This window comes from Poecile atricapillus, chromosome 5 (assembly GCF_030490865.1).
Source record: "Poecile atricapillus isolate bPoeAtr1 chromosome 5, bPoeAtr1.hap1, whole genome shotgun sequence".
Lineage (NCBI taxonomy): Eukaryota > Metazoa > Chordata > Aves > Passeriformes > Paridae > Poecile > Poecile atricapillus.
The window spans coordinates 30,164,579-30,191,445 of record NC_081253.1 but is presented as its reverse complement, the minus strand read 5'-3'; the positions used below and the strand labels follow the sequence as shown (position 1 = coordinate 30,191,445).

The 26,867-nt window shown below is 39.4% G+C and overlaps 1 protein-coding gene across 3 annotated transcripts in view; it reads left to right on the top strand.

The window, feature by feature from the left end:
- MYO1B (myosin IB) overlaps positions 1-26,867 on the top strand; it is a 105,613-nt gene that overhangs the window by 30,455 nt on the left and 48,291 nt on the right. For all 3 annotated transcript variants that reach the window (XM_058839791.1, XM_058839792.1, XM_058839790.1), the window contains exons 4-7: positions 16,853-16,947; positions 19,917-20,021; positions 22,970-23,016; positions 25,658-25,721. In XM_058839791.1, coding sequence (XP_058695774.1) covers positions 16,853-16,947; positions 19,917-20,021; positions 22,970-23,016; positions 25,658-25,721 — 311 coding nt within the window. The remainder of the gene's footprint in view (positions 1-16,852; positions 16,948-19,916; positions 20,022-22,969; positions 23,017-25,657; positions 25,722-26,867) is intronic.

Genomic DNA, 26,867 nt, shown 5'->3' with positions numbered 1-26,867 from the left:
TCTCTCTTGAAAGATGTTTTTCCAGAACAGAAATGGTCAAGAGTCATTCTTGTGTGTATTATGAGAGTCTGAACTTGGTAGAAAAGTATTTCATAAACATCATTCATCACTAATGACAATAATGGTATGGTCAGGTTCCTACTTCACAGCAAGGACTTCTGGAGCCCAAACACTAGAAATCTACTTTTAGAGCAGGTGACTGAAGTGAGAAAATATTGACTTAATTTTGTCAGGATATCTCAATTCCTTGATAGTAATGGATTTTCCTTGCAATTTTGGATAGAGTCCCAAGTCAAGAACAGTGTAAGCCTAATTTGTTTTGGACAGATATAATCTCTTCACAAATTTTCTTTATTTTGTGTTGCTTCTGTGTGAAAGTTCTGTCTTTTGACACTTGCTAAGTGGACAAAATATCTTTAAAAATAAAGGATTAGGAAATAATCTTTGTCATAGTTTCTATTGCGGATACATAATTTCCAAACTGTAGAAATATAAAATGATCTTTATGGTGACCTTGCTTCCCTTACCACCTGTCTCTAGATGCTTATGAGAATTGCAGAATCAAGAGAGTCACTTTTGGCTCTGCTAAAATTGGTAAACTTCTCACCATCTTCAAGAGATATTTGAATGGTACTGTAGGTGTATAAAATAAGTGCTATGTAGGATGCCTTATGGCAGCTCTGGCAAGCCTAAACCACTTTTCATCCCCTCTAATGTGGCGTGCCTCATGCTGTATCTAAGGATTTGTGCCAGTCCAGTTGTCCACTCTGCAAACGTGGAGCTGGTCCTTGGATGCTGGTTAATAGATCATGAGTTGAGCTTGGAGGGTGGTTTGGGGCCAGGCCTGGGCTCTTCACCAACGCTGTGCTTGCCTACCCTGCTGGTCAGGACAGACTGAGGACTGACAGACTTTGGGGTAGAGCTGGCATCATCCTGTCCTTGGAGCTTGCAGCTAATTCTAGGGTTGACTGCTCTGGCAGCAGTAGGCCACTGCTAAAAGCAGGGTTCAGGCATGTCTAGGGAGATTGCTGCACTTCCACAGGGACCTTGCAATCTTCAAGGTGGTTTTTTTTTTTTAGCTGCTCAGGAACTTTAATGAGGAGATGCTGTGAGACAAATTGCAATTTGTGATGTTTGTTCTGCCAAGGGGGTAAAACCCCCCATTGATTTGTGGAAATGTACATACTTGTTTCTCTTTGATGTGTAAATCTCTGTTGAGCCATGGACTCTTCAGAGGAATTGATTGTGGGTAAGTCCACGGCACCATTTAGGTGTGCTTTGGGAAAGACTTTTGGCTCCCATTGTGCGATCCTGAGCAAAGTAAAATTCTTGACTATTTAGAAGGAAACTAATGCATCCAACCTAGAAAGTGTATCTAGAAATAAAATAAGATAGAGTGTGTTTCTTATTTCAACATCTCTTTTGTATAAATAATATTATTTTGGTACTAGCGCTAGCTAGAAAAATGCAAGCAATTAACTAAAACAAAATTTCTGGCAGTGGTTTGATTAGAGATTGCTATAGAAACCAGGTCAGTATGGCACCAAAACTCTTCCATCTCCTGTTGGTGTAACAGCTCAAGTTCTCTGCAGTTTTGGAGAGAACATTCAGGTTTGGGGAGCCCAGGATTTAAGTGTCAGCATCTCTAGAGCAATCTGCCATGGGATGTTCCCAAAGGTACAGCTCTGGGTAGGAGCTCCTGGAGAACCAAAATCGCGTTTTATTTATTTTTCAGAGGTTTTGTGTGAGCCTCTAGTCTAGGCTGGAGCTACCTGTGTGTGCCTCAGTGTGATGGGTAGGGAGGGTGTGCTTGAGAATGTCAGCTGTCCCAGTTAAAGAGCAGGCTTGGCCAGCACAGGAAAACAGAAGGAAAAAGAGAGAGAAGTTTATAATGACAGGAAGGAAATCCATACCTGTGGATTTCCTGCCATGTATGGTCACTGGAGGAAAAACACTTTAGGGAGTGAAAAGTCTGTTCAGGTGTTTGCTTAGCCCTAATCTGAAAGAGGAGGGAGGGAACACCTCGTCCTCTGTTCTGTGTTTCCTCAAGAGTGTCTGTGAGAGTGACTGATGCTTTCAGTGACGCCAGTTAATACTTAATTGCAGGGCTTGGACAGGGTTTGTTTTTCTGGTTTTTTTCTTTCTTTCTTTTTTTCTTTTTTTTTTTTTTTTTTAAATGATCTCTGGAAACTAGAGTAGGGTCACAGTCACACTTTGAATGGGTAGCCAAACCGAATTGCTGAGGGAAAGTTTCTGGTCAGGTGATTTTGGATAGTGTTATAGCTGATAAAATTTGATCCAAGAGGTTTTATTTTGATAGTTCATTCCTCCCTGAGTGCACTACTGCATCACTGTTGTTGTGGCACCATGTAATAAAAATGTTATTTTTCTAGGTCTCCTGGAATCCTTGTTTTTATAGTCTGTGGCTATTTGCATAGGTGTAATAGGAAGTTTACCAGGCTTTTTAATTGCTGGCTTGTTTTTGTTTTAATGTTGGTAATCTTGCTGGTTTTGTCTTTATCTGCAAGGCAGGATCAAACTTGTCTCTGACTTGGCAGGGCAGAGTATGACATTTCAGTGTTCAGTTTGCTGCTTGATTTGTGCAGCTCTTACACTTCTGTTCTGCCCTCTCAGTCGATGTAATTACTCTTTCAGTTGATATAATTGCTGCTTTGCTTACCTTGTGGCTGAGCTAGTCATGGGAGCAAACCAAGCTGTCTGTCTTGCTGTTTTACGTGGATTGTCACTGGTGGCAAAGGCAGCTGCTGCCATCTTTGAAGTGAATGCAATGGGAAATCAAATAGATTATCATCCCACATATTTGTAAACCATCATGCTCTATCGCTTTCCTACCAGTAACAGATTTGCATTAAGGGGTTGGAGAGTAGGTGCTTTCTTGAATTTCCTGTTTTAACTTTGTCTCCTGGCTACTAGCAGCTCTCTGTCCCTGGCAAGGAAGGAGGCACGTGGCTTTTTGCTCCCCTTTATGGTCTGAGATGCCCTACCTGCCTGCTCTAGAAGAATTACAGATTATTTTAAGTTGAGGGACAAAGTCAAATTGGCAGCTGTACTGCTAATGCCCAGCTACATTCAAGTAAGAATTCAGTCTCTGTGCATTTTTTTGGGCTATGCACTGAAGTTTTTAGGGTGATATTAGCAATCTGGAGATGACTTTTATCAGACACTTATTGAATTCCACTTAGGCAATTTGCAGTATATTTTATTTACTTATAGTTAAATATTTTAAATGGACATTTCTGAAGTTTTTTGAATAGTTTTGCATGTAAAACTTTCAAATTTAGACTTAAATTTATGCAGGCAACTCCAGAAAACCAGCTTGCCTTTATGTGGAGTACAAGCACGAATATATCAATGTGATACCTGTTAAAATGCTATAATGAGGAACTTATTAATGTTCCTCATTTCAGGTATTGTCATGTAGATAATTATTGGGATAAGTCATTATCCTGTGGATGTTTGCAGTTACTCTGACAATGGATAAAATTTGGTGTTTCCTTTTCAATTTTTGGGCCAATGTAAATGCTGAATATAGAAGTTTTATTTTTGCTTCTGGCTCTTTTTCTTTTTTTTTTGCTTGTGTTAAAGGATTGGATGTCTTCAGGAACACCAAGGTTTCAGTAGCTCTTTTTCCTCTATGATGTGAAGCAAATATTTTTGTCTGAAGAGTGTGATAAAGCCCCAACTGTGAAGGATAGTTTGTACATGTATGTAAAACTAAGCTTTTACCCATAGGTAGCAGAGTGGTAAGATGCATAGTTGCTGTCTTTATTTGCTGAAGATGACGGTGGGATGAGAGCCTGTGACATATTTAAGTGTCCTTTGTTGCCCCAGTATGTTTATTTTAACATTTCCGTTTCAGTTTGTACTTTCCTAATCTTAATTTTCTTTCTTTTTTTCTTTGTTTTTTTAACCACCCTTTATGGCTTTCTTCACCTTGCAGTATCCAATTTTACAGATGTTTTGTTCTTATTCCTTATAATTCCCGACTTCTCCAGAGACTCGGTCTTTGGACTTGTTCATGTGGCTCAGCAGAGTTCTGCCCTCGGAAGAGATTTATGGCTGAGGGAAGATGGTCACTTCAGAGGTTAGCTGGCAGAATTGACCACTGGGCAGGGAGGGAACATCTGTGACTGGTGGAAATCATAAATAGCAGTTAGGGAGAACTGTCAGGACCTAATTGTTAAACCCATGCTTGGAGTGAATTGAAAGAAGAGGGGGGTGGAGCCCTACAGAGAACCTTGAAGTCTTATTTTGGTAGGGGTCAGACTTGTTATTTTCTTAACCTCTGTAGAGAGGCAGAGCTGGGTGTGGTGTGCCCATGAATGCAAGTCCCTCAGGCACAGAGGTAAAAAGGGGATGAAGCATTGCACTTGCTTCAAGAGCCAGAAGGACTTCATGCCTGAGAAGAGTTTCTTCTATTGCCGTGTTCTCTCACACCAGTCATGGCATGCACAGTTTCCTATGTTTTACACTTGGCTGGAGACCTCAGGAGCTTTGAGGAAGGCAGTTGTGATGTGGCCATATTGAAGTGAATGACCTCTGAAGAGCATTTTGCCATCTTGAGGGCTTAGGGTATAAAGCAGGGTTTCTCCCAAATACAACAACAAACGTAGCTTTTTCCTGAAGTTTGAGCAGGGCTCTTTTAGTGGGTTTGGACAGCGCATAACACAGCCAGCTCGTCCCAGTGCTGCAGAGTTGGATACAGTCTTATTGACAAGAACAGTAGTTGCTTGTCTGCTGCTGGTTTTAGATTGCATGAAATTTTCTAATAATGCAGAATAATACAGGACCTGATTTACGGCAGGATGTGTGGTTGTAAGGAAGCTCCAAAAATGCACCCAATGGCCAAAAAGTATAAACAGCCTGAGAAAGCAGTGTACATATGAATGTTGTGCTTTATTTCAATTTTCAGAATATTCTGGAGTGACATTTAGACTGGATTCCAAAGTTTGGTGGAATGAGCCTTTCTGTTGGTCCTCTAAGTAGCTCAGCCTAAATTAAGAAATGAAAAGGAGCTTTAAATTCTTTTTGCACGGTGCTGGTGCTGTCATTCTGCCACTGCTGTCCAGGACATGGGATGTCCAAGATGGGAACAGACGATGCCGGGTAGCGGCAGAGCTTTGCGCAGGTGGGCTGGGGCTGACAGCACTGCTTGCACACAGGCTGTGTGGAGCCAGGCTGGATTTCTGTGCTCCTGTGGCATTTAAACACTTCCTAGCCTAGGAAGGAGTATATATAGAGACCTCAGGGGATATAAAAAGCATCAAGGCAAAACTGCCTCCCAAAATACCCCAGAAGATGGAGAGTGCTGACTGCCTCTGGTCCTACCCTCCCCCATCTCTCGGTCTCTCAGAAGCTGCAGCAGCGTATTCTGCCGTGACAAAAGTTTTCAAAAGCACCAGTTCTGCTGGCTCACAAACTGTTTGAGTGTCCACAGCCACAGCAGCTGGCAGTGCTGTCAGTCACAGCTCCTGAGGTCCCACTGCCAGAGGGCCTCTCTTTGGGCAGGACTCGCTTGGCTGCAGGAGAGCCTGCTCATCCATCAGTGTCTCCTTTGGAGAGCTGTGTGTGGTCCTAGCCAACACTCACCTGCCCAGTGGGCTTCTAGAGGAAGAGGAATGCAAGGATTTGGGTACCTTTAAAACACAGTGAGTTTGTAAGGGAAGTACTTAACTTGAGATCTGTTCCAGATGCTTCTGTAACTCTATAATTGTTGTCATGGTGTACAAAGGAAAATAATCTTGGAGCATCCTTCATGAATTAACTTCTGGCTTAGAGCCGCAACAAAATAACTTTGTTTTCAGAACTGTTTTCAAATATTTACTCATACCCCTGTACACAACATATTTCACATTTGACTTCAGTCATGTTGGGGATGGAGAGTCAAATGTTTTTGGTTATCTGTGACAGTCTCTCTCTCTCCCGCTCTCTTTTTTTTTTTTTTTTTTTTTCTGAATGTGAGTGTATTTGTTATAGTCTGTGTTTATTTGTAAGCACAGAAAAATTTGGAACTTGGCTAGATTATTAGACTGAAGATAATTAAGAAAAAAAGAAAAAAAAAAAGAAAAAAGTGCCTGAATATATGTTGGGGATGTGTGTAAATTCTTCAGTAGTTTAAAGTAATGGTAACTTTTTTTGCCAGGTCCCATTTCTCTCATTTTCTTCGAACTGGATTGTTCTGTCTATCATTCATATTATGCCATTGATATTTTTAGGACATAAAATAATGCGATTTTTTAAAAACTACTTCACATTGTCACATGAAGTAGAATGTTCAATGGCTTCATTTTTCTTTTCATTAGAATTGTGGGACTTTTTGCACACTAAAAATAATGAATTGTACTTAAAAAGGAGACACTGCTGTGTTTTCTTTCTTAACTGCAGTCTGAAAAGTGAGGACAGGTAGAGCCCCTGTCAGAAAGAAGACAAAATCCCATTTTATGCACTGTGTGTACATGGACCAGATTTCTCATTATGCCTTTCCTGCACTGGCAGCCCGGTACTCTCTTTAAGATCTGGGATTTCAAATGGCAAGTAAGAACAGCTGTTGTTCTTTCATTGGAAGTGTCTCATTGTGTTTAATGGTTGTCTTTTTTTCTTCTGCTTTTTTTTTTTTTTTTTTTTCCTTTAAGCAATTTAGAGTGCACCAGAAAATGCCCATCTGCTCTGCTAGGAGCCTTTGTCATGATTTTCGATGCAGCATAAACAAGATTGATGTTAAAAGCCTTAAAAAAATGCTAGTCAAATTTCAGATATTGTACCACTGTTAACAGCAGATCATTTCCCATTCAATCTCTTTTTGTCGGCACCATTATGCAAAAGACTGTTTTATTCAACTCTGGGTACAGCATGGTTAATGTAGTTTGGGTTATTAAGGATAAACTTTTTCATGTTAGGAATCAGGAAATACAGTCTTAATATTTACAGTCTAGCACGCTGAATAATCTTGTATTATGTTTTGAATAGATAAGAGGGCTGGGACTCAGGTTTACAAACAAAGGTCTGAACTACAAAGACAGTTTAATTGTGGTCATTTCAGTAAATTAGTTTAAATCTGCATTTTTCTTCCATATAGTTTCTGCTTTACATAATGCAGAAATGATTTTCAGTTGCTAAACCTTATGGAGTTCAAGCTGCAACTGGTCTTTATTACTCCAAGATGATTCTTAGTGAGGATGAAAACAAATATGCGCAGTTGACATCCTCTTTGAGCATCAGCATTCCAGCCAAGGATGTAGATGCAGTAGATTTTTGCTGGAAATAGTCCACATGGGCTGAATTGAAGTGTGTGAGCAGTCTCAAGGAGGCTTTTCATTTCTTGCTTTGGCCATTCATAGAAAGATAATTTTGGACATATGTCCACAAATCTCATTCACAAACTTGAGCAAATGCCATTTAATAGACTAGACAGACATGTTAGCTCAATGTTATACCTGAGCTAACAAGCTCTCAGAAGCTCAGATAAGCTTTAGTGCCTACTTTGCCCTGGGGTTCATGGCAGGGACTTTATTTGGAAAAGAGAGCTGGGAGGCAGAAATTAAGTTGTGTCAGGCTTCTTAACTTCTTAACAAACTCCTTGGTTTGTTAAGAGAACTTAAGAGTTACTTTCAAAATCAAAAAGGATTCAGTAACACCTCTGAGCAGAGTAGCAGCATAACTATGTAATTACATAGTGTTGACATTGCCTTTCAGATGTTTTCCAGATAAGTGAATTACTTTTATTTGCAGTTCTGTCACTGTTGTCTCTGATAAACTTGTGGGCAGCTGCGTTCTAGCCTTTATAACAGAGCCTAGGTTTCAAATCTGGTGGTTAGCAACTTAGTTTAGCTTACAAATATGTTTCTTTACTTTAGAATAAAGGAATAAATTTATTTTTCTCTCTCGAGTTAGCAAAGTAGAGCGAATTTGTTTGGAAAGCACTGATAGTTCTGCAATAAAATTATTTGCAGTGAGAGAAGTCCCTGCATGAACACATGGTATCTATAAACCCTGCATGGTTCCAAAACTTGCTGTATCTCTGCTGTCACTGCATCAGGAGGAAATTACTTATTTCTGCCTCTTGGCTTCAGGATGCTTCCTGGGGCTGCAGGAAAGAAAAGCAGGATTTACTATTTGCTAAGCAGGAGAATGTTTTTTTGAGGCAGAGACATGGAACACTATTTGCTAAATATTTTTTCATATGAAATCATAAGAGCAGTGCTCTGCCCTTCAATGCCCCAGGAAAACTCCACAACCAGTGAAACTGTGAAACACTATTGCGGTTTCATTTGTGAGATGAAGAAGTCACTGGAACTTTTGAAAAGAGCAAATCAGTGTTCTGCCACTGTCTGGGAACAGCTCACACTGTAAGTCCCAAAGATACATCCTACTTGTAAATTAGAAAGAAAGGAGAAAAGTGATTCATTGTCTGTATAGGAAGAAACAAGTTATAATGATCATTGTTCCTATATAATCTATAGGATTATATGGGATTATAGAGTCTTGTCTTCTAAGTATCCTACTTAACCTGTAGTCCGGGCTTGTTATTTCTGAATATGAGATAGTGAATAATTTTATGGACCCACTTTTAAGCACTATCTGTGTTTTTAAAATGAGGAATAATTGGTTTGCATTGTTTTATTTCGATTTAAATCTTCTTTGTAGCCAGCTAAAACAAGATGAATTATATTTTTTTCGGGGGAGTTTACTGATACCATGCTATTCTCATGGTGTAGCAGCATAACCAAAGCATTTCTTGTTCTGCAGAAAAAGATTTTGTTTATGTAAAATTTGGTCAAAGCTGAAGTGAACACGTGTGTTTGGCAAGAGAACTTCCCTGTGTTTCAGACACATGCTGTATTAGGTACAGAAATTTATTCAGTTTTCTGTAAAAATATTGAGAATCTCTACATTTCAATGCAGAAAGGGAATGACTTTTCTCTTGCCCCTTTTCTCCTCTCTGTCCCACCAGCCATTCATTTCCACAGATATGCAAAAGCTCAGTGATGCAATTTAAATCTGCTTCTGTGTAGATGAAACAGTAAACTGGGATTTTAAATAATTTTGTGCCCTCTAGGTAAACTCTGACAGAAGCCAAGCATGGCAAATCAGTTTGCCTCTTTCTTCCCTTACTGTTCAGCTGTCTGACCCCTTGCTGCTGCATTTGAACCAGGGAAGTGGAATAAATCCCAAAGTTTTCAAGCCCATCCTCAGGGACTGGGAAGCTTCAGAAGGTCCGTGGATAAAAATGAGGAGCTTGCCATCAGGGTTTCTGCTGTGCCATGAAGCTGCTTCTCCCCTGGTGTCTGCAGGTTCCTGTAGTGCATTTGGGGTGGCAGTTCAGGGAAAAAACCTGCAGCTTCTGATGCAGAATAGGGTACCAGGAAGCTTCAGCCTATAGTTTTGCAGTAAGAACACAGAATGTAAGGACTTGGCTGGTTTAGGCAGTAATTAAATCAGGCATGCAATTGCTGATTCATCCTAGCAAATAAACATGTAATTAAATCTGATTTTTGATTAAACAATAGAAAACACTTCCTGTATTTCCCTTCAAGGATATCCTAGCCCAGTAAAACTATTGACTTTGTAAACAGGAATGCCTTTTCCCTCAAGAAACCTGACATCTTTGCAGTGCATGTGACAGCAGACTGACTTGGGGTGGGTGTGTGGGAGGCCTGTCTGTGTCTCCTGTGTGGCTGTGTAGGAGCTGGCATCTGCCTTGGCTAACACAGCCTGGTGTTTGGGGTGAGAGAGTGTTTGGGTGACAGACTCACCTGGTTAATGCTGTGGGACTGGGACTTACTGGTTCCTGCTGGACTGAACCCACAGCATGTTAGTATGGGTGAGGAAGTGATGGTTATGCTCCATCCAGATGGGTGGTGTAATTTCAAGGAAAATGGGACTAATCAAGAGGGAATCCAAGACAAGCTGCTCTTCTGAAAAGCAAGGAGATACTTGCTTCCCTGCCCCACCTTGAATTATGTGTATCTTCATTTTGGCAGTGTGAACCTGCTCCAAACAGGAGTTTGCTATTTTGGTTCCCTTCTTTAGGCAAAGTCACGAGTCATGTTTGTGTGCAGCTGCAGGTGTTTGTGGTGTGTACAGCTTGGTCCATGACAGCTCAGTTTGGTGTGCCCAGCTCAGCCTGGTGTTCCATGGAAATGTGTCAGGGGACAGTGGATGGGCCTGTTGCCTTGGCTATCTGCAGCACCAGGGCTCTGCAGGGCTCTGCCTGCTGCTCCCCTCTGCCACCAGCCTGCATTCCTTGGGGGACCCAACCTTGGGCCCATGCCCACTGCGCTCTCCTCGTGGTCTGCTGGGTGTATTTCACTGCAGCTGACAGGGCTGAGCTGCTGGGATGTGGCCATGCATATCAGGATTGCTAAAACTCAGAGAGAGACCTTATTTTGTAGTCTGGATTGGCAAGTGGCATGGCCATCCTCGGTTACAGAGATCCTGTTTTGCACTGGTTGAAGGAAAGTAAGGCAACAGCTGGGTCACAGGCTCTTGCTAAAAGGCACTTCTTGTTTTCCATCCTATTAATGTGAGCTCTTACAAGATGTCTTAGATGTTGTTGAAATAGGCAGAAAATCAATGGCTGCATTTTTGGCTTTTCTCTTCAGTGCTGGGGAAAGGTCACTCTTGGTTGAATTTTTTTTTTTTTTTTTTTTTTTTTTTTTTACTTACAGTAAAAGGAAATTTATCAAAACTGATAAAGCATCCCTTAGAGTGGAAATGTGTACCATCCTTTAAGAGGGAAAAGGACCAGTCTTGGTGAGCTGGGAGGTTCTGCAGGCACAGTATTTTGGGAAGAATCATTGTCTGAACCTCTCTGTAGGGAGGTTTTGGAGTTGAAGTTCATTGAACACATCTTAAATCTGCTTCAGTCTGAGAAAGACAAGATTTTCAGCAAGAACTTTCTTCTTTTTGTCCAGACCTCAGATTATTGGTCTGAAACAAGTCTTCTGCTAAATCTGCAGTGTGTGTATGAGTATCAGAGGTTATATGATATTCCCAGTCTACTAGAAAATAAATCTTTCCAGCTTAATATGTTATTAATAATAGCCTGTGTACTGAAGTGTTTTACTCATGAGAATTGAGTGGCTTTGTCCTCTTCCCCCTTCCTTTTTCTCTGTCCTTTCCCTTCTGTAAATGACGGCTGCTTCTTACAAATCAAATGGGCTGATTTGCACAGCTTTGGGCTTTATTCTGCATTTAATAACATGGCTCACGTGAATAACCAAGTGGGGAGGCCTGTGCAGGAGGTTCCCTTCTGCTGTGTGTATTACCACACAGTGCTGTTGATAAAACAGGTGTCTGTGCTCACCAGGAAAACAAAAATGAATATATGAATAGGAGCAAAGGCTTTCCATCTGTCTTAGTACACCTCTTTATCCTGGTGTTTAAATTTGTTGCATTTTTTTCCCCCAATTGGCATTTCTGAAAGAGCAGCTGCTTGCCTGTGAAGGTCTATCCTAGCTGATGCTCCATCAATTCAGCTGTTACTTTATTCACTCCAGTGGCAGGCTAATCAACCTTTTCTTTTCAAGTGTGTCAAAGTGCTGAACATGAGACAGTTTGTAATTATGGAAAATGGGAGTACACTTTTTTATCCTTAGGGCAATTAAATGATTCTGCACTATGAGCTAATACTATAAATAATCTCTTACAGTTGTTTTTCCTGAATGGTGAATTTTCCACTGAGCTTCAATGGGTGGGGGAATATATATTGCAAATAGTGATGATTTACAATGTAAAGCCTCAAAGCACTCTATAAAATCTGCTTAGACTCTTCCTAGCTCAGGTTGTTAGAATTTTCATACTGAAACAAACTGTAATTCTGATGTTTTCCCACTGCATGTCATGAGAGAAAGAAATAATTTCTTTGCCTTTACCCTGCTACTGAGCAATTCTGTGCATTCAGAAAGAGAAGGAAGGAAATTAAATTATGATCTTAAGTAAACTTTAAATAATTAAATTACATTTTATGTAAAGTTTATATTAATAGTGCATGCACAGTTTAAGTATTACTGCTGTTCTTTTTAGTCTAGCATGGTTTATAGTTTTTGATAAGCACCCTGGCCTGTAGCATCCTGCCAGTGTGTTTAGACATGTTTGGGCAGAAATGAACCCTGGTACCTGAGCAGTTGAGACCTGGTACCAGGACTCTGCCTCATGAGGAATTGGAGCAGTCAAGAAAAGAGGTTTTCCTCATTTCCTTTGAAAGTAGCAAACAAGTTGTCAGCCAATAGCCAAGATTAAGCAATAAATGTTCTGAAATGGGAACCAAGGATCTCTGAATCAAAGCAACAGCTGGTGAAGAAGTGAATTCACTCCATTAGTGCATGAGAAGAGCAATTGGAGAGAATTTAAAAAAGAGATCATTTAAAATAGTGTTTACTAGTTACTTTTAATTGAGAATGCTAGGGAAAATGAAAGGAAGAATGAAAATGATAGCACAAAGTGCCAGTATCTGGCAAATACTGATCCTTGTGAGTTTGGCTTATAGGAAAAAGATGGTAGAAAAGCTGCTCCTGGGAAGTGAATTTCTGACTATTAGAGTGAGATTTTTATGGCTTTTGTAATTGTGGGTGCTATCTGGAGTGTTCAAATGCAGCACTTGCTGCTTGTTTCAGGGTGAGCGGGTGGGAACCTTGCTCCTGTCTCTTCCTGACCCCAGCGTACTGTTTGAGCACAGAGATGCTGTTGAGATGCTGAAAATTGCCAGAGCCTTTTGGAAATCTCCCTTGGAGGGCTGTGCTGCTTCCCTTTGTTAAATTTTTGGGTTAGGACTTTGCGAGGGATCTGGCCATCTGGAGCCTGTGGCTGAACTTTCTATAAAGAGGCAGAGCCTTCTCACTGAGCTAGGTGTGGGCGGCATTTCGATTTCAAATTGCTTCTATACTTAAGTCTTAGCTAAAAGAGAACTCCAGTAAATATTTCTGTGTTTGTTGTGGTAAGAGAATGTCATCTTCCTCCATGAAAACCTAAAAATCAAAGGAGAGCTTATTATAAGGTATGGTAACTGATGCTGCTGACGCACTCATCAGCTAATTCGAAACACATGGTTTATAACTGCTTTTTAAACTATTCTAAAATTTTACTTAGGCTCTGTAATTGTGAGGTGGCTCGAAGAGTGGTATGTGGTTTAAATTCATGGTTGCAAATGTTGACTTCACAGAGCCATGTCTCTTCATGTTGCTGAAAGGAAAAGGCTAAGATTCCTTGTGGTCTATAGACCATTAATATGTGTTCAACTTAAATGACCTTAAATGAAATTATTTTTTTAACAAATAGGGAAGAGCATGAAATTCTGGTTTTTTTTAACCAGAATTTGAACTAAAATACTCAAATTTGGTTTTGTTTGGGTTTGTTTGTTACTGTAAAGATAGATGTTGATAATAGATAGGAAGGACTGTGAGGTGTAATGTTGAGCCATGACAGTCAGCATGACATCTGAATAGATCTGTCTTTTTCTTTGAGATAAAGATCTTTGTTCAGACTGACAGAAATGTGCTATTGCTCTTTTGCAGTGCCAGACAGATGAGTCTTAGTTGTTTAAATGGACTCTTGGTTATTCCTTCTCCAACTGGATTGTTGGAACAGTGGTTGAAACATCAGTGGCAGATTTTGTAAGACTTCTACTGGGTCACTTTTGATAAGTACTTATGCAAAACTGCTTTTGAAATGAGTTGACTTATTTTTTCTCTTGTCTGTAGTAGATAATATTTGATACCCTGGTGGAATATTAGGCTTTGTGTGTTGTATAGATTGGATAAAATGGCACGAAATCTCTGACTAGATTGGATTAAACCAGAACTGGATGAAATTCCCCTCTTTCCTCCAACTTCAGAAACCTCAGTTCAGTGTTAGGCTCTCAGTTTTTCTGTGGAGGAAGGAGAAAAAGCATGATTTTGTGTCTTTAACTATGCAGTGCAGACAGAGTTAATAAATACATCACACAGTTAAATACATTTTGACAGGGGCTGTTGAGAAACTTAAATTCAGCGTATTACAAAAGATGAATGGGTACTAAGCTGATTAACTCCTAACTCAGTATATCAACAGAGAATACTTCCTCTGTGCTTGATGCTGATTTCAAGTGTGAAACTACTGCCAAGAAAATTGTTTCAAAAGTGAAAAACTAGTTGATGGCCAAGATTGTTTGAAGGACGAGAGGCACAGAATGAGCCATCTAGTCTGTAAATTTGAAAAGCGTCTCAGAGTCTTATCTTCTTGCTGAAAGACAGTTTCCCTCAGTCAAACATGTGGAAATCACAGCATTATTGTTAAAGTTTGTCTCATGTGGCCCATGAATACTCAGTGCAGTTTATTTCTTTCATCTTCATCCTGTTGCTTTTAATTTTTTTCCTCGCAAAAAGGAAGGTAATCTGTGCTGGAATAAGTTTTTCTGAGTGTTGTTGTACTTTTCAAATTGCAAGTATATCTGCAGCAACTTTCAACAAATATTATTAATTTCCTAAATGTGTCCCGTAACAGCGTCTGGTAAAGTGTTATTGCTACTGTAGTTTGGATTCCAAACAGTAAAATGGGTGCCAGAAATTGTGTCATGGTCTCTCAGCAGCAGCAGCAGAATATTTTGTAATTTTTTTGCTAGCTCTCCAGCATGTTGGCCACATCACGATGTGACTTTGTTGCAATGCTAAAAACATTACAGCCTGCTACTCTCTCGTAAACACATTTTCACCTCCAGCTGAACTACTGAGTTCAAGTGCTTCAATCAGCACAGCGGTGTTAGGGTTTGAGAGACCAGCCTTGCTCCGGGTTCGGTGGGATGCATATCAAAAGGAGTTAATGACCTTTGATCACGGGTGTTAAGTGGATGGTCCAGCCATCTGTGCAGAGGGGAGAATTGTAATTTAGTGCCTTGGACAAAGCAGGCTGGAGAAAAGCAGTGGGAGAGGTGGAGCCCTGGGCGGGTCATGGAGCTGGGCAGGCAGATGTGCAGCAGGAGAGAGGATGGGAGGGACACAAAGAGGGTGGAAACCATGGCGTGAGCATCCTTGGCAGGCCCTGGAGAGGAAGGGGAGGGTGTTATTGCTTAGGAGCAAAGGAGCTGCAAGGTATTTCATTTCCCTGTTTTCCAAATCTTTCAGAATGCCCCTCATTTGGTTACCTGGGTCCCTTGCAGGGTGGCTGGGCTGGTAACATGATGTGACCATAAAGCCAAAGAGGCAAACAAAACCAAAACCCAAATAAGCAAATGTGATACGAGTCTGATACAGGTGAGGGATGAGGAAGTAGAAAAAATGGTGTTGCACATGCACCTGATGATAAATTGGAGACATGTCATGCTCTTCATGAACTCTTTGGGGAGAGAAGCCTGAAGCTAGGAGACAATGGTAGCACTAAGTTTGGACTAATTTTAGTATTTGTAGTTTTAATATTTGAAGCTTTCAAATGGCAGCAGTAGGAGCCTCTAGAAGAGGCCCTGTGTGTCTCCCACTGCTTGCATTGTGAGGTTCCTGCTCCCCATAACTGCTGTCATGACAGAGCTTGCTCTTTTCTTGCTTGTAAAGGAGCTGTGGATGCCTGTGGAAAAAAAAAGCACCATATACCTATGTTGTCCCAAACAAATACGTGATCTGTTTGCTGTTATCAGCTGAATGCAAAGCTCCTGAACTGTTGTAGAATAAAGGATCAAGCTTCTAAAAAGTGCACTGAACCTGCAATGATTCTGCATCTTATGTTGACCTGAGAGTTCATTTCTGTTTTTCATACGTGGTTTGTTTGCTGTAAATAATAAACAATATCCACTTTTGGATATGTATATATAAACACTAAATATCTGACTAGATGCAGTAATCTAACAAAGCTCTTGGTCTGTTGAACATCTGTTTATTTCATGTAAAAATATGCCGTGTTTGGATATCATATTTTTTCTTTAATTGGGTTATGCACGTGTGCCTTTTTATTTGGATTTTGTTTTTATGTCCTTTTTCAGACACTGCTTGTTTAAGTTTTTCCAAGGGAAAATGCTTAGTTTCCAGGGTACCTCATTCCATTAATTGAAAAGTGCAGTTGAAAGAAAATCTTTATTATGTCTCAAAATTACTACTAAAGAAATCTAAATATAAGTAATACATCTGCATTTCTCCAAAGTATATGTTACTACATGGCAGCAGAGCACATCTGGATTCAAATTGCAGCCCAGGACTTTCAGGGTCATGATATCCAGAGCTCCAGGAAAATACGTTTTTGATGCAGGAAATCTGTTGGTTCTTATTACATTCTTTAGGTTCCCTACATGACATCACACTTATTGGATTAAGAGCACAGTTAGTAGGCAATAATTCTTCATATTCATGCACAAGTCCAGCTATACCCAAAGGCTTAAAATGCTCAGGTTGTGAGATTTATTCTTACTGAGTAGAAATTGTGGCTTATGGTATAATTGTTACTCAGGGTTCTCTTTCCTTTATCTTAGAGATACCTTCAGACAAGCCATGCCCTGATGTTGCATTGACATTTTTTCAGTGGAGAATACGACATTTTGTTCAATGAAGAAGGATAGCTACACCTCCATAAAATTCTATTATTTTGTTTTGATTTTGCTGTCTTTAGGAAAACTTTAAGATTCTTTGCTTGTTTCTGAAGGAGGTCTAAGTAAGCCTCTGAGATATAGTATCCATTTGCTTCAGAGGATCTTTATATTCAGAAAAGTGAATGCTTCACCACTTATGGAACATTAACACTTGGAGAGCTTTGGTTTTTTGTTTTTTTTCTTCTTCCTAGGTGTGTGAAGGTCAGATTTTAATTACTGTTGGTGTTTGGTAGGGTTTTGTTTTGTTTTGTTTTCCTACTTCTCAATTGTCTCTTTATTTCTTTGCAGCTTTGCTCTGGCTGATGAAGCTTACAGGTCTTTAAGGGACCAAGACAAAGACCAATGCATCCTTATCACAGGAGAGAGTGGAGCTGGGAAAACAGGTAAGGAGCAATGAGGATCTGATTAAAAACCATTCAGGGTTGTTCAAAGTCTTGCAGAGGGAAGCTGGAGTGGGTAAGAGTTTAGAGATGTCGGTAACTCTTTGTGTCTGGTCATTGCAGAAAGTCAGTGCTGCCACACTTGCTGCTGCAGCTATGAACTCGTGTAAAATAGTGTTTTTTCACACTGTCACCATGTTGAAGTCCCATGTCATGTTAGTGCAGTGTCCTCATCAGTATCCAGAGTTTTACCAAAGCACTTCTGACTTGTCCCAGAGTATTGCAAGGGCCAAAAAACATCTAGGCTGTCCTGGTGGGAAACTTGAAGACATGGAAAACTGAATGCTCTTGAGTTTGCTAGACTTGATACTTCCACTTGTCTCTCAATAAATACATGCCTTTAAAAACTGGATTATGCTATTTATCTAAGGAAAATAAATAACTGTAGCTGATTACTTTGGAAATTTTATCAGCCTTTTGCACACTGTGCTCAGCTGCAGCGCTAAGATTGGCTTGTGTGCCAGAACACTGAGTTTCTTAGGCAAAGCTGACATTTCCTTGAAAATGACTGCTAGTTTTTAAACTGGAAGGTTAGAAACCAAGTGAGGATTGTGTAACTGCAGTACATTTTAGGTAGACCTTAAAAAAGAAAGAAGCCAGTTATTTTCAAAGACAGCAATTTAAAACAGAGGTGACTTGCGAAAGAGACAGCGGGTAGGAAGGCGTACATCTGTTTCCAAGTAATTTGAGAGATTTTGCCTTTGCATCTCAGAATATGTGGGGCTTTGTGTGCTTATTCTGGGCAAGACTCAAAGTAGGTAACAGGAAGTTGCTTTCCAAGGCTTTTGTGTACATATAAAGTGTAGGCATCATCTTTGGTGCTCTTTGATTAGTGGCATCCAATTGAGAGGTCTGGAAGTCGTGTAATATAATCCTTATTTACTGTTTGATGACAGGAAAATATGTTCAGTAGAACTGTAGATTGAAAAACCCAAGTTCTTATTAATATGACTATTTGAGGGTCTGTCTAGAAGTTCAGACTTTAGCAAAGAGTCCTGTGCTGGTGGTATTTAATGTCTTGATTTCCCCACAAACTGTGAATTATCAAGTACCTCATACAACTGGGGTACACTTATTAATGATTTATTAATTTGAAGGGTGAATCAGAGGTTGAGCTGTTGAACTTCTCTATGTGTAAATAATAGATTTAAATTTGTATAGAGATTTTGACTGTTCTGTAATTTTTATAGCCATATGGGAAATAATATAAATTATTCCTTTTTTTATAAAGGTAAGTACAAAATAGGGGGAGGAGAGGGTAGGAAGTTTAAGGAGTAAAGGAAACAAGCTTCTTCGTACAGATACACTATATAACTGTGTTTTAAATTTTTGGTAACCAGAATATCTGACATTTTTTGTCCTGGAAGAAACTGAACTGTCATCAGTTGGCTCTTTTTATTTACTTCCAATTTTCTCCTTGTTTCTCTGTGTGTTTTAAATGTTAACTGATTGTAATATTGGGCAAGAAAACATGGTACATCACCAGAACAAGTGGTATATTTAAATGTTTTGAAATGTTAGGGAGATAACTGTCTTCCTGATGTCTTTCTTGGACCAAACAGAGTTCCTAATAAGAGAAAGGGCCTTTATTTCCTTTTACTGATGTTCAAAGCCTGTATTGAAGTCATTGTGTGTAATCTATTATAATAGCTTTTTTTCTGCTTTGATGAATGTTTCTCTCAGTGATTGAGTGCCTGTGCTTAAAGATGTTGACTGTTTTAGGAAATATTTCAAATAATTTGGTAATTCCAAGCTCTGAAGGGAACAGAGTCAAAAATGAGAGCTGGGTTTGAGGCACAAATAAAGGAGATGGGAGCCTTCTGAACACACCTATAGTTTTTTGCTCCTTGCTTGCTTCTTGTGTGGCAGGTTTGCTCAGTTTCCTCTACAGCATGGGATAGTGATATAATGCTAACAAACAAATTTGGTTAAATAGGAAAAAATCAAAATCCAAGGGATAACATCTTGTTTGTCAGTTCTTTCCCAAAATGAGACCCTTAAATTTGTAACAGATCTCTGAAGATCTGTTACAAATATAACATAATGATTTTTTTTTATGACCACAGTCTTGAATTGATAGGGTTTCCAGCTGTTTGTAATTACATTGTGTATCAGCCGATATTGCCTCAAATTTCACTGTCTTGCATCATAGTAGCCATCACAGACTCTTTATAAACAAAATCATTTTCCAGCTGCTTTTTCCTGACCAGCAAAAGCTTAAGGCTTGGATGGATTATATAATTTTTGTTTCTATCATGAGTGATTGTCACTCATATAAACCCAGCTTCGAGAGTCCAAAAATTATTCAAGACTTTCTTAAAAGTATCTCCAAATTAATTTTATTGTTTAAATGAATGCTTCACTTTCTCTGTTGGTTTTACTTCCAGACTGCAGCACATTATGTGATGTTACTCAGTTGCTTGTAGATTAGAGTTGTAATTACATGTATAAAAGTGTTGTGTGTTTGCACTTATTGTGTATCTGCTGATATAAACTGATTGAATTTTATGTCTTGAAACTGCCTGAGCCTGTTTAATTTCAGGCTAGATTAAAACATTTCCAATGTGTCAGCAGGGGATAATGTTCTTCCCTTGAAGAATGCCTCTTACTGAGGCTAAATGGAAAAGGAGCAGGTAATGTGCTGTATCTTCAGTGGTGGCTTTTTTTTAGCTTGGGTAGAGGCTCTTGGTATTTAAATCAAGAGAATTACTGGTGTAGTGGCATGGGTCTCAGAGCAGGGTATGCTCCTTCTGCATTTCCAGATGGTACAACAATGCTGGTGAAAACTGAAATGAATGTGCTCACAGTTCCTGTCTGGCATTGAGAAAATGTGATGGAGATTTAGTCTGTAAAATCATATTACAGTCTTTTTGCCAATGCTTATCATTGTTTTATTTGTCTCTCCCCCACAGAGGCAAGCAAACTTGTCATGTCATATGTAGCTGCTGTGTGTGGAAAAGGGGCAGAGGTTAATCAAGTAAAAGAACAACTTTTGCAGTCGAATCCAGTCCTTGAAGGTAAGAATCTCACAGAGTATGTGCCAGCATATTAGCTGTGTGGGTGTGCTGGTGTTTCAGCTGAGCTGGTTTGGAAAACTGTGTCTGATGATGTTTCGCTGTTATTTGGTGTCCAAAACCATAGGAGATGCTTCATGTCAATACATCTGCAAGATTTTCTTCAGTTGAGTTTAGGTTTTCTTGGGAAGAAGATGGTTTCCCTCATGAAGGAAGAGCTCAGGAAGTTAGGTCACACTTCCCAGCCTCCTCCTGCTGCTCTCAGTGGGCTTACCCTCTCTTAACCCTGCCTTGATGATGCTTGTCTGTATCAAAAGACTTGACTTCAGTTCAATCCCTCTGATTCATTTCCTTCCAAATCATATTGTTATAGTCTCAAGTAAACAAACAAGTTCTGTAAGGCATTATTTCTCTTTTAGGAAAGAAAAAGGGTGAAGAAATGATCTTAGAAAAAACTAAGCCAATCCATATGCATGCTTGTTGTTCCCTGAGACTTATTGTTTCTTGGGTCTGGTGACTGTTGGCCTGTTCTTCCTGACAGCTGCCATTCCTGCTCTCCCATTAAAGACTTTTATTTTTTTAATTAATAATTTTAATTAAAGATGTTCATTGCCAGAAACAGGATCTGCTCTTTTTGGTTTCGGTTTTTTTTTCCTGGTGATAGGATATATGATCCTCAAAGCTTGCAGTTCTGTCCCATTATCTAATAATTGCCTTCACAAGTTCCTTGGTTAGCATTGACTTATTTAGATCTGTTGTGTCGACTCCTGGCTCAGTCTTTCCCAGAATTTACAAAGCTGTTGTGGTGCTGAGACAAAGTCAGTTGTCAAAAGGCAATTTTTCATTATGGCCAGATCATATGTGGTGTTTGCAAAGACTGTTGAGTGTCAACATTATGTTTATTGCCTTCCTTATATGTGATGAATTGGAGCCTATAGGAGACAAGGACTCTGCAAGTGAGGACAGAGGGAAAAGTTAAAAAAAAAAAGGACAGGAAATGCAAGAAATTGAGCTGAGAGCAGTGGGGAACTGGATGGTTGAAACATGATCTTCGTCCACAAAACAGAAATTGTAAGCAAAGACTCTAAAGAAAGGAGATGAAATGTTGACATTTAAGAATAATAGAAGTGCTGGATAAGCCTTTCTTTGATGATCAGCTGTGTGTTCCCCTTAAAGCTGAATGGGGGGGATTGCAACCTGCCATTGTTTTGGGTTCACAGAGAAGAGCTGTGCTGTTTTATCACTGTTCTGGAAGCAGATTTCAGATCTAGACAGAAATGGCATGGGGGGTATGGAGGCTTTTCTTGCCAAAGCTCAATTGTTCCTGAGGGGCTGCCAAATGGGTTTGATTTCTTGTTGGTTTGTGAAGCTTTGTTTTAATGCAAGAGGAATCAGCTAAGCTTACTGAAGGTTGCCTTATCATTTTACAGTACTGTTTGTTCTACTTGATCTGCTGGTAATGCCTGTTTAGCTTTTTTGGAAGGTTGGACACTGGCTTGTTCCATAAGGAATAAAATCTGAGCAAGCGTGGCTGCTTATACAAGTTTTAGACAAATGAAGCATTTGTGGTTAGATTTATTTTTCTTTGGTTATGTAGTTCTGTTTCAGTCAAATTGCAGTGCAAGAAAATGACATAAATGTTACATATGCATAATTTATTTTATGGGATTATTTTTATTAAACTACAGTTGCTACTGTAAATTAACTTTTAGAAACAATGAACTTTAGGAAAACCAAGGAATGTGTCTCATGCTTTATAATGGAACATTTGTGCTTGACTCCATGCAGTTATAAATGACTTTACTGTTCAGCACTGTGTTTAAGAAAATGCAGTTCAGAGATTTGGTTGTTGAAAAGATGATTTATTGCAGGGCATAAAGATTTTAAAAACAATTCTTTCACTTATCCTGGCCTTTAGGATCAACAAACTTTTCATTTTGGCTGTAGTTCTTTGGTCAAGAATAAGTTCACTCATGCAAGTTTGTGGAAGCCTAAAGGCATGTATTTATTTCTGTCCAAAAAACATTGACTTGATTTGAACTTCGAATATATATATATATATATATGCTATTTAAATAAATACTGGGATAAATAAAGTCTCTTGTTGGAAGTAGAAGTGCTGTACCTAATGATGGAGGGGACACTCCTGTTTGACTCCATGTGCTTGGACAATGTGTGAGTTTTAGAGCTTGAATTGTCCTCCAGTCTGAGTTCTTGTCCATGCTGTAAGATGGTGTCTGTCCATCTGAATGCAGCCCTGGGAAGTCCTTTCTCAGAGAATTTTCATTGTCATAAAACTTGAGCTAAAGAAATTCGAACCAAGCTTTTCAGAAAGCTAGTTTAGGTCAAGCTGAAGACAGACTTTCATTGTAAATATGACTGATTTCAGCTGATTAATATTCAGCTTGAGGTAGGATTAATGAGTTGAAATGGGGTAAATAAATCCATTTCAAAGCATTGATTAGGCTGTCCTATGCAGACAATTTTTAAGTGTCATTCTGTAATTTCCTCGCTTCTGGCCTCCAGCTTTTAACATATTCTGGGAACTAGGACTCATTTATTTTTCTGAAATTAACAGGAAGAAGTATTTCCTAGATTTAAAATTATCTGGATAATAAAATTTTGAATTTGTTGATTGAAACCCCAAAGATACATGCTTAATGTGGGTACAGTTTTGTTGTGGAACCATTTCCTCTTGTTTTTCTTTAGCTTTTTTAAACAAGGCAATTGTTGAGACAAAACTTCTTTGGACTTCTGTAGGTTCTTGTAATTTGTGATCATGTCTGTCACATTCTGTCCCCACTGACTGATGCCCATACAATGAACAGAGCATTGTTTCTCAGAAGTCTGTAGTTCCTTTAAATATATAAGCAGACCTAGATATTTTAGCATTTAGATATTTTTTTTTACTGATAGATTTGCTTGTTGTATTTGTTTTTCTCTTTCACCAGCTTTTGGAAATGCCAAAACTGTGCGGAATGACAACTCTTCTAGATTTGTAAGTATTTTCTTCAGTTGTTTTTGAGGAGTGTGCTGTGCTGTTGGCTATTTCTGTTTTACCATGTATCAACCATCAAGGCATCCATAAAGAGGGAAGGAATAATTTGTGGAGCTTTGTTGTAGCTGTCTGAGGACCGTGGTGTTTGAAGAAGGTAACCAGCTTCAGCAGCAATCAGTATTTAATTTTGTACATAGGAGCATGTTCTCCTTCTCCAGTGTGTTAGTAGGGCACTATTAGAGATACCTCTTAAAAGTTTCAGCTCCTTGCCAGAAATCTTGTTGGTTTCTGATATGGGCATAGAGTTCAATTGAATATCGAAGCAGAGGCTAAAAAAGAAAAATAAAATTAGGATGTGGCAGCCTGTGATTGGATGAAAACATAATTACAGTGCAGCTGGATTTTTTAATTTTCTGGCACTGGTGGCTTTAGTGTCAGAGACCATGTGTCCAGCAACTGGTCTGCTTAGCAAGTAGAGCTTTCCATGTGATATTGTTTTCCATTCATATGTATTTTTTTTTGGTTAAAATTACTACTTGAGATTCCCATTTGCTTTCTGTAATGTTTTAAAATGTGTTTTCAATTTTAATTTTAATATGAACATTTGTAATTTTTTTTTTTTTTTTGCTTAAATTCTTTATAATCAACTGGTTGAATTTAACCTTTTTTGGGCATGAATCTGAATGAGAAATTATCAGAACTGACAGCTAAAAAACCAGACAAGTTGATGCTAGAGTTGAGAGGTTCAGAAGTGTGAGTGCTTACCATAGTTTCTCCTGCTAAAATCAGAAAGCTGAATACAACTCTGTCGTTTGCACACTTGTGTCCAGAAGAGTAATATTGTGAGATGTGTGGAGTTGACAAGAGGAGGGAAATTGATACACTGGGAGAATGGTGTGTTGTGAGTTAAGGCAAATGGGTAAAAGTGCTGGACATTGTAAGACTGGAGAGTGGCTTTTTTTTCCACTTGAGAGATTTCCTCCTCTTCCCTTCTAATTCTCAAGAGCTGATGATGTTCCACATGTCTGTGAATGTTCCCTCTGCAGCTCATTGCCTCTGATTGTGAACAGAGCAAATCTTCATCATAAGGGCAAGACCAAAATTTGGGGCACCTGTAGAGGTTTTTTTAATTTATTTTTTTAATAGAAAGGATAGGAAGACTGCAATTATCAGACATGACACTACAGAAACGATGAGTAGACAGCCCATAAGTCTTTCCAGTACAAAGTAGAACTAACAGCTATTTTGCCTTTCAAGTCCTTGCTTATAAACACTGAGCTAAAAATACTTTTGGAAACACCCAGCTGTCCCAGTCCTTGGGAAATGAAAATTTAATTATTTAATTTAATTTTTTTATTTCTGAAATTTGAATCAGCTCAGAATTAACCTTGAACAAGGCAGTACAGGAAGGAAAATAGAGTTTAAGTAGAGTCAAGCCAATCTTGACAAAATAACCAGTAAATTAGAAAGTATCTTAAAGTGAGTCAGTGTAAAGTGCTTGGTTTTTTATGTTCTTAATAAAAAGTAAAATAGAAAAATAAAGAAAACCCAATCTCTTCCTAAATGTGGTGAATAAGTATAAATATAAGGCTTTTCAAGGTGCTGTTTTTTGTCTTAGAATCTTAGGTTTGGGTTGGAAAGGACCTTAAAGACCATCTCATTCCAACCCCCTGCCGTGGGCAGGGACGCCTTCCACTGGACCAGGCTGCTCAGAGCCCTGAGCCTGCCCTGCTTCTCTGGGCAGCCTGTTGCAGTGCCTCACCTCCCTGACAGTGAGCACTGTCCTCTGTTAAGTTTGTGCCAGAGGGTGGAATTTGGCTGAATTACTACCAGCAGCTTTAATCTTCCTTAACTCCCTTGCCAATACGAGCAGCACTGCTTTTGCCTTTCCTGCACAGTCTGTCCTTTTTGTCACTGTTAAATGTAGCTGTTACTACATTAAGCACTTGTCAAATAAATTAAAACGATCCAAAGACCGGAGTGATCTCCTGTGATGTGGAAAAGTCAAGCAGAAGTCAAGGAAACGCGCTGCGCCAGCGCGGCTGGGATTGAAATCGCTTGTGCTGCCCGTTAATTGTTGCCTCTGGTCTCCTGAGTTACAAGGGAAAGAGTTCAGCGGGAAGAATCCATCACTTTTACAAGGCAGGCACACGCTCAGGGACAGACGTCCCGCGATTACGAGCAGCGCTCGCTGCCAGCCGCTGCTTCGGGCCAGACTGAGCGGCTCTCCTTCAGCCGCCTTGGTTCACGCTCTGAGAGCTCCCAGTGAGAAAAGAAGGCTGCCTGCAAGATAATTTCTTCCTGCATCCTTCAGGAAATAAGCATGGCGATACCTAAATGGCTACAGGGATTGTTTGGTGTTCTTGGTGCTCTGATGGAAGTTTGTATAATGTGCGTTTTCTTCATAGAACCTCAGAAACTGAGCAAGTTACGGGGCTGCTTTACAGACCCGATTAAAGCTGTTTTCATAAAAATCCCTGGCTGTGATAATGTCTCAGAAGATTTGAATAATTTTCTGTTTTTCAAAAATATGACAGGAGTTTGTCAGAACACTCTTCTAACCTCCCAACCAACTAACTTAATGTCTTGAGCAGTTTTTCTTAAACAGAAATGTTAATCTTAAAATCTATTGCTTTCACAGGGAAAATACATGGATATCGAGTTTGATTTCAAGGGTGACCCACTTGGGGGAGTTATAAGCAACTGTGAGTATTACTTTTGGTATCAGCATATTCACAGATTAAAATGTTTTGTATAGAAAGGAAGAGGGTTAAATTATTGAAAAGATCAGCTATGTTAGTTTAATACAATCTCTCTCCATCATGTTATAAATTCTGCTTTTTCAATTTTATAGCTGTTGTGGTGCTGAATAATGTACCTTAGAGTAAGTGAAAACAGACTTGAAGAAGTAGGCATGAATATTGAATTTACTGTGTTGTTTCAAAGGCACTGAGTTGTGTGTGTGAGTCTGTACATTGTCTCCGAGGCTGGTGGCAGATGCATATGGATATCTGAGGGTATTTTTGATTCTTGAATCCCTGGAATCTGCTGTGTTACTGGGTTTGATGGGTCATGTATTTATGGCAGATGCCGTCCTGTAACTGGCAAGGGTGTGCTGGAGATCACCATGAGATGAGTATGTTTACTTGGAACCAAAGCCATCTGCACGAATTTATCCACCTCACAGTGTAGGAAAAGGTTTATAATGAGAGAGGATGAACAGCTGTTGAGCTTAGAGAGGCAAAGGTGGCCTTGGAGCTTGTTTTATGACACCTGTAGCAATTCAGAAATTCTGGCCAGCTCCCTGTTGGGAAGAAAAAGGCTGGGAACTGAATGGCAGCCCAGAATTCTTCGACTTGCTTTTCTTTTGAGGGTTTAAGTGCAGCTTTTAAAATAAATTCCTCCTCAGTGCTATATAAAGCCGTATTTGTTTGGTTTTCTTATTTTTGAAAGGGGAGGAAGAGGGCAGTGAGTGACTATACTAGGTGTCACTGACCTAGCCTTGACTTCTCCACTCAGCCAAATTCATTGCTGCTTCTAAAGATGTGACTTTTGACACCACTGGCATTTTACTGGTTGTGAAATATTGAGACTCACCCAAGGTGAACTGTACTCACCATATATAACATAAAGATTTTAAAAACACTGTAAGGAATGTTGCACATAAATGTAGGTTTTGGCTTTTTTCAGAGGGCAGACATTTTTTCTGGACCAGGTCACCTTTTGGAACTGTGCCTGAAGAGCCTGATTTTTGTGACAGAGTAGATCTTGAAACTCAAATTAGTCTTTATATAAGTCTTTATGGCTACCAATGAGCTTTGACATTTGGCAGTTGACAAAATTACAGGACA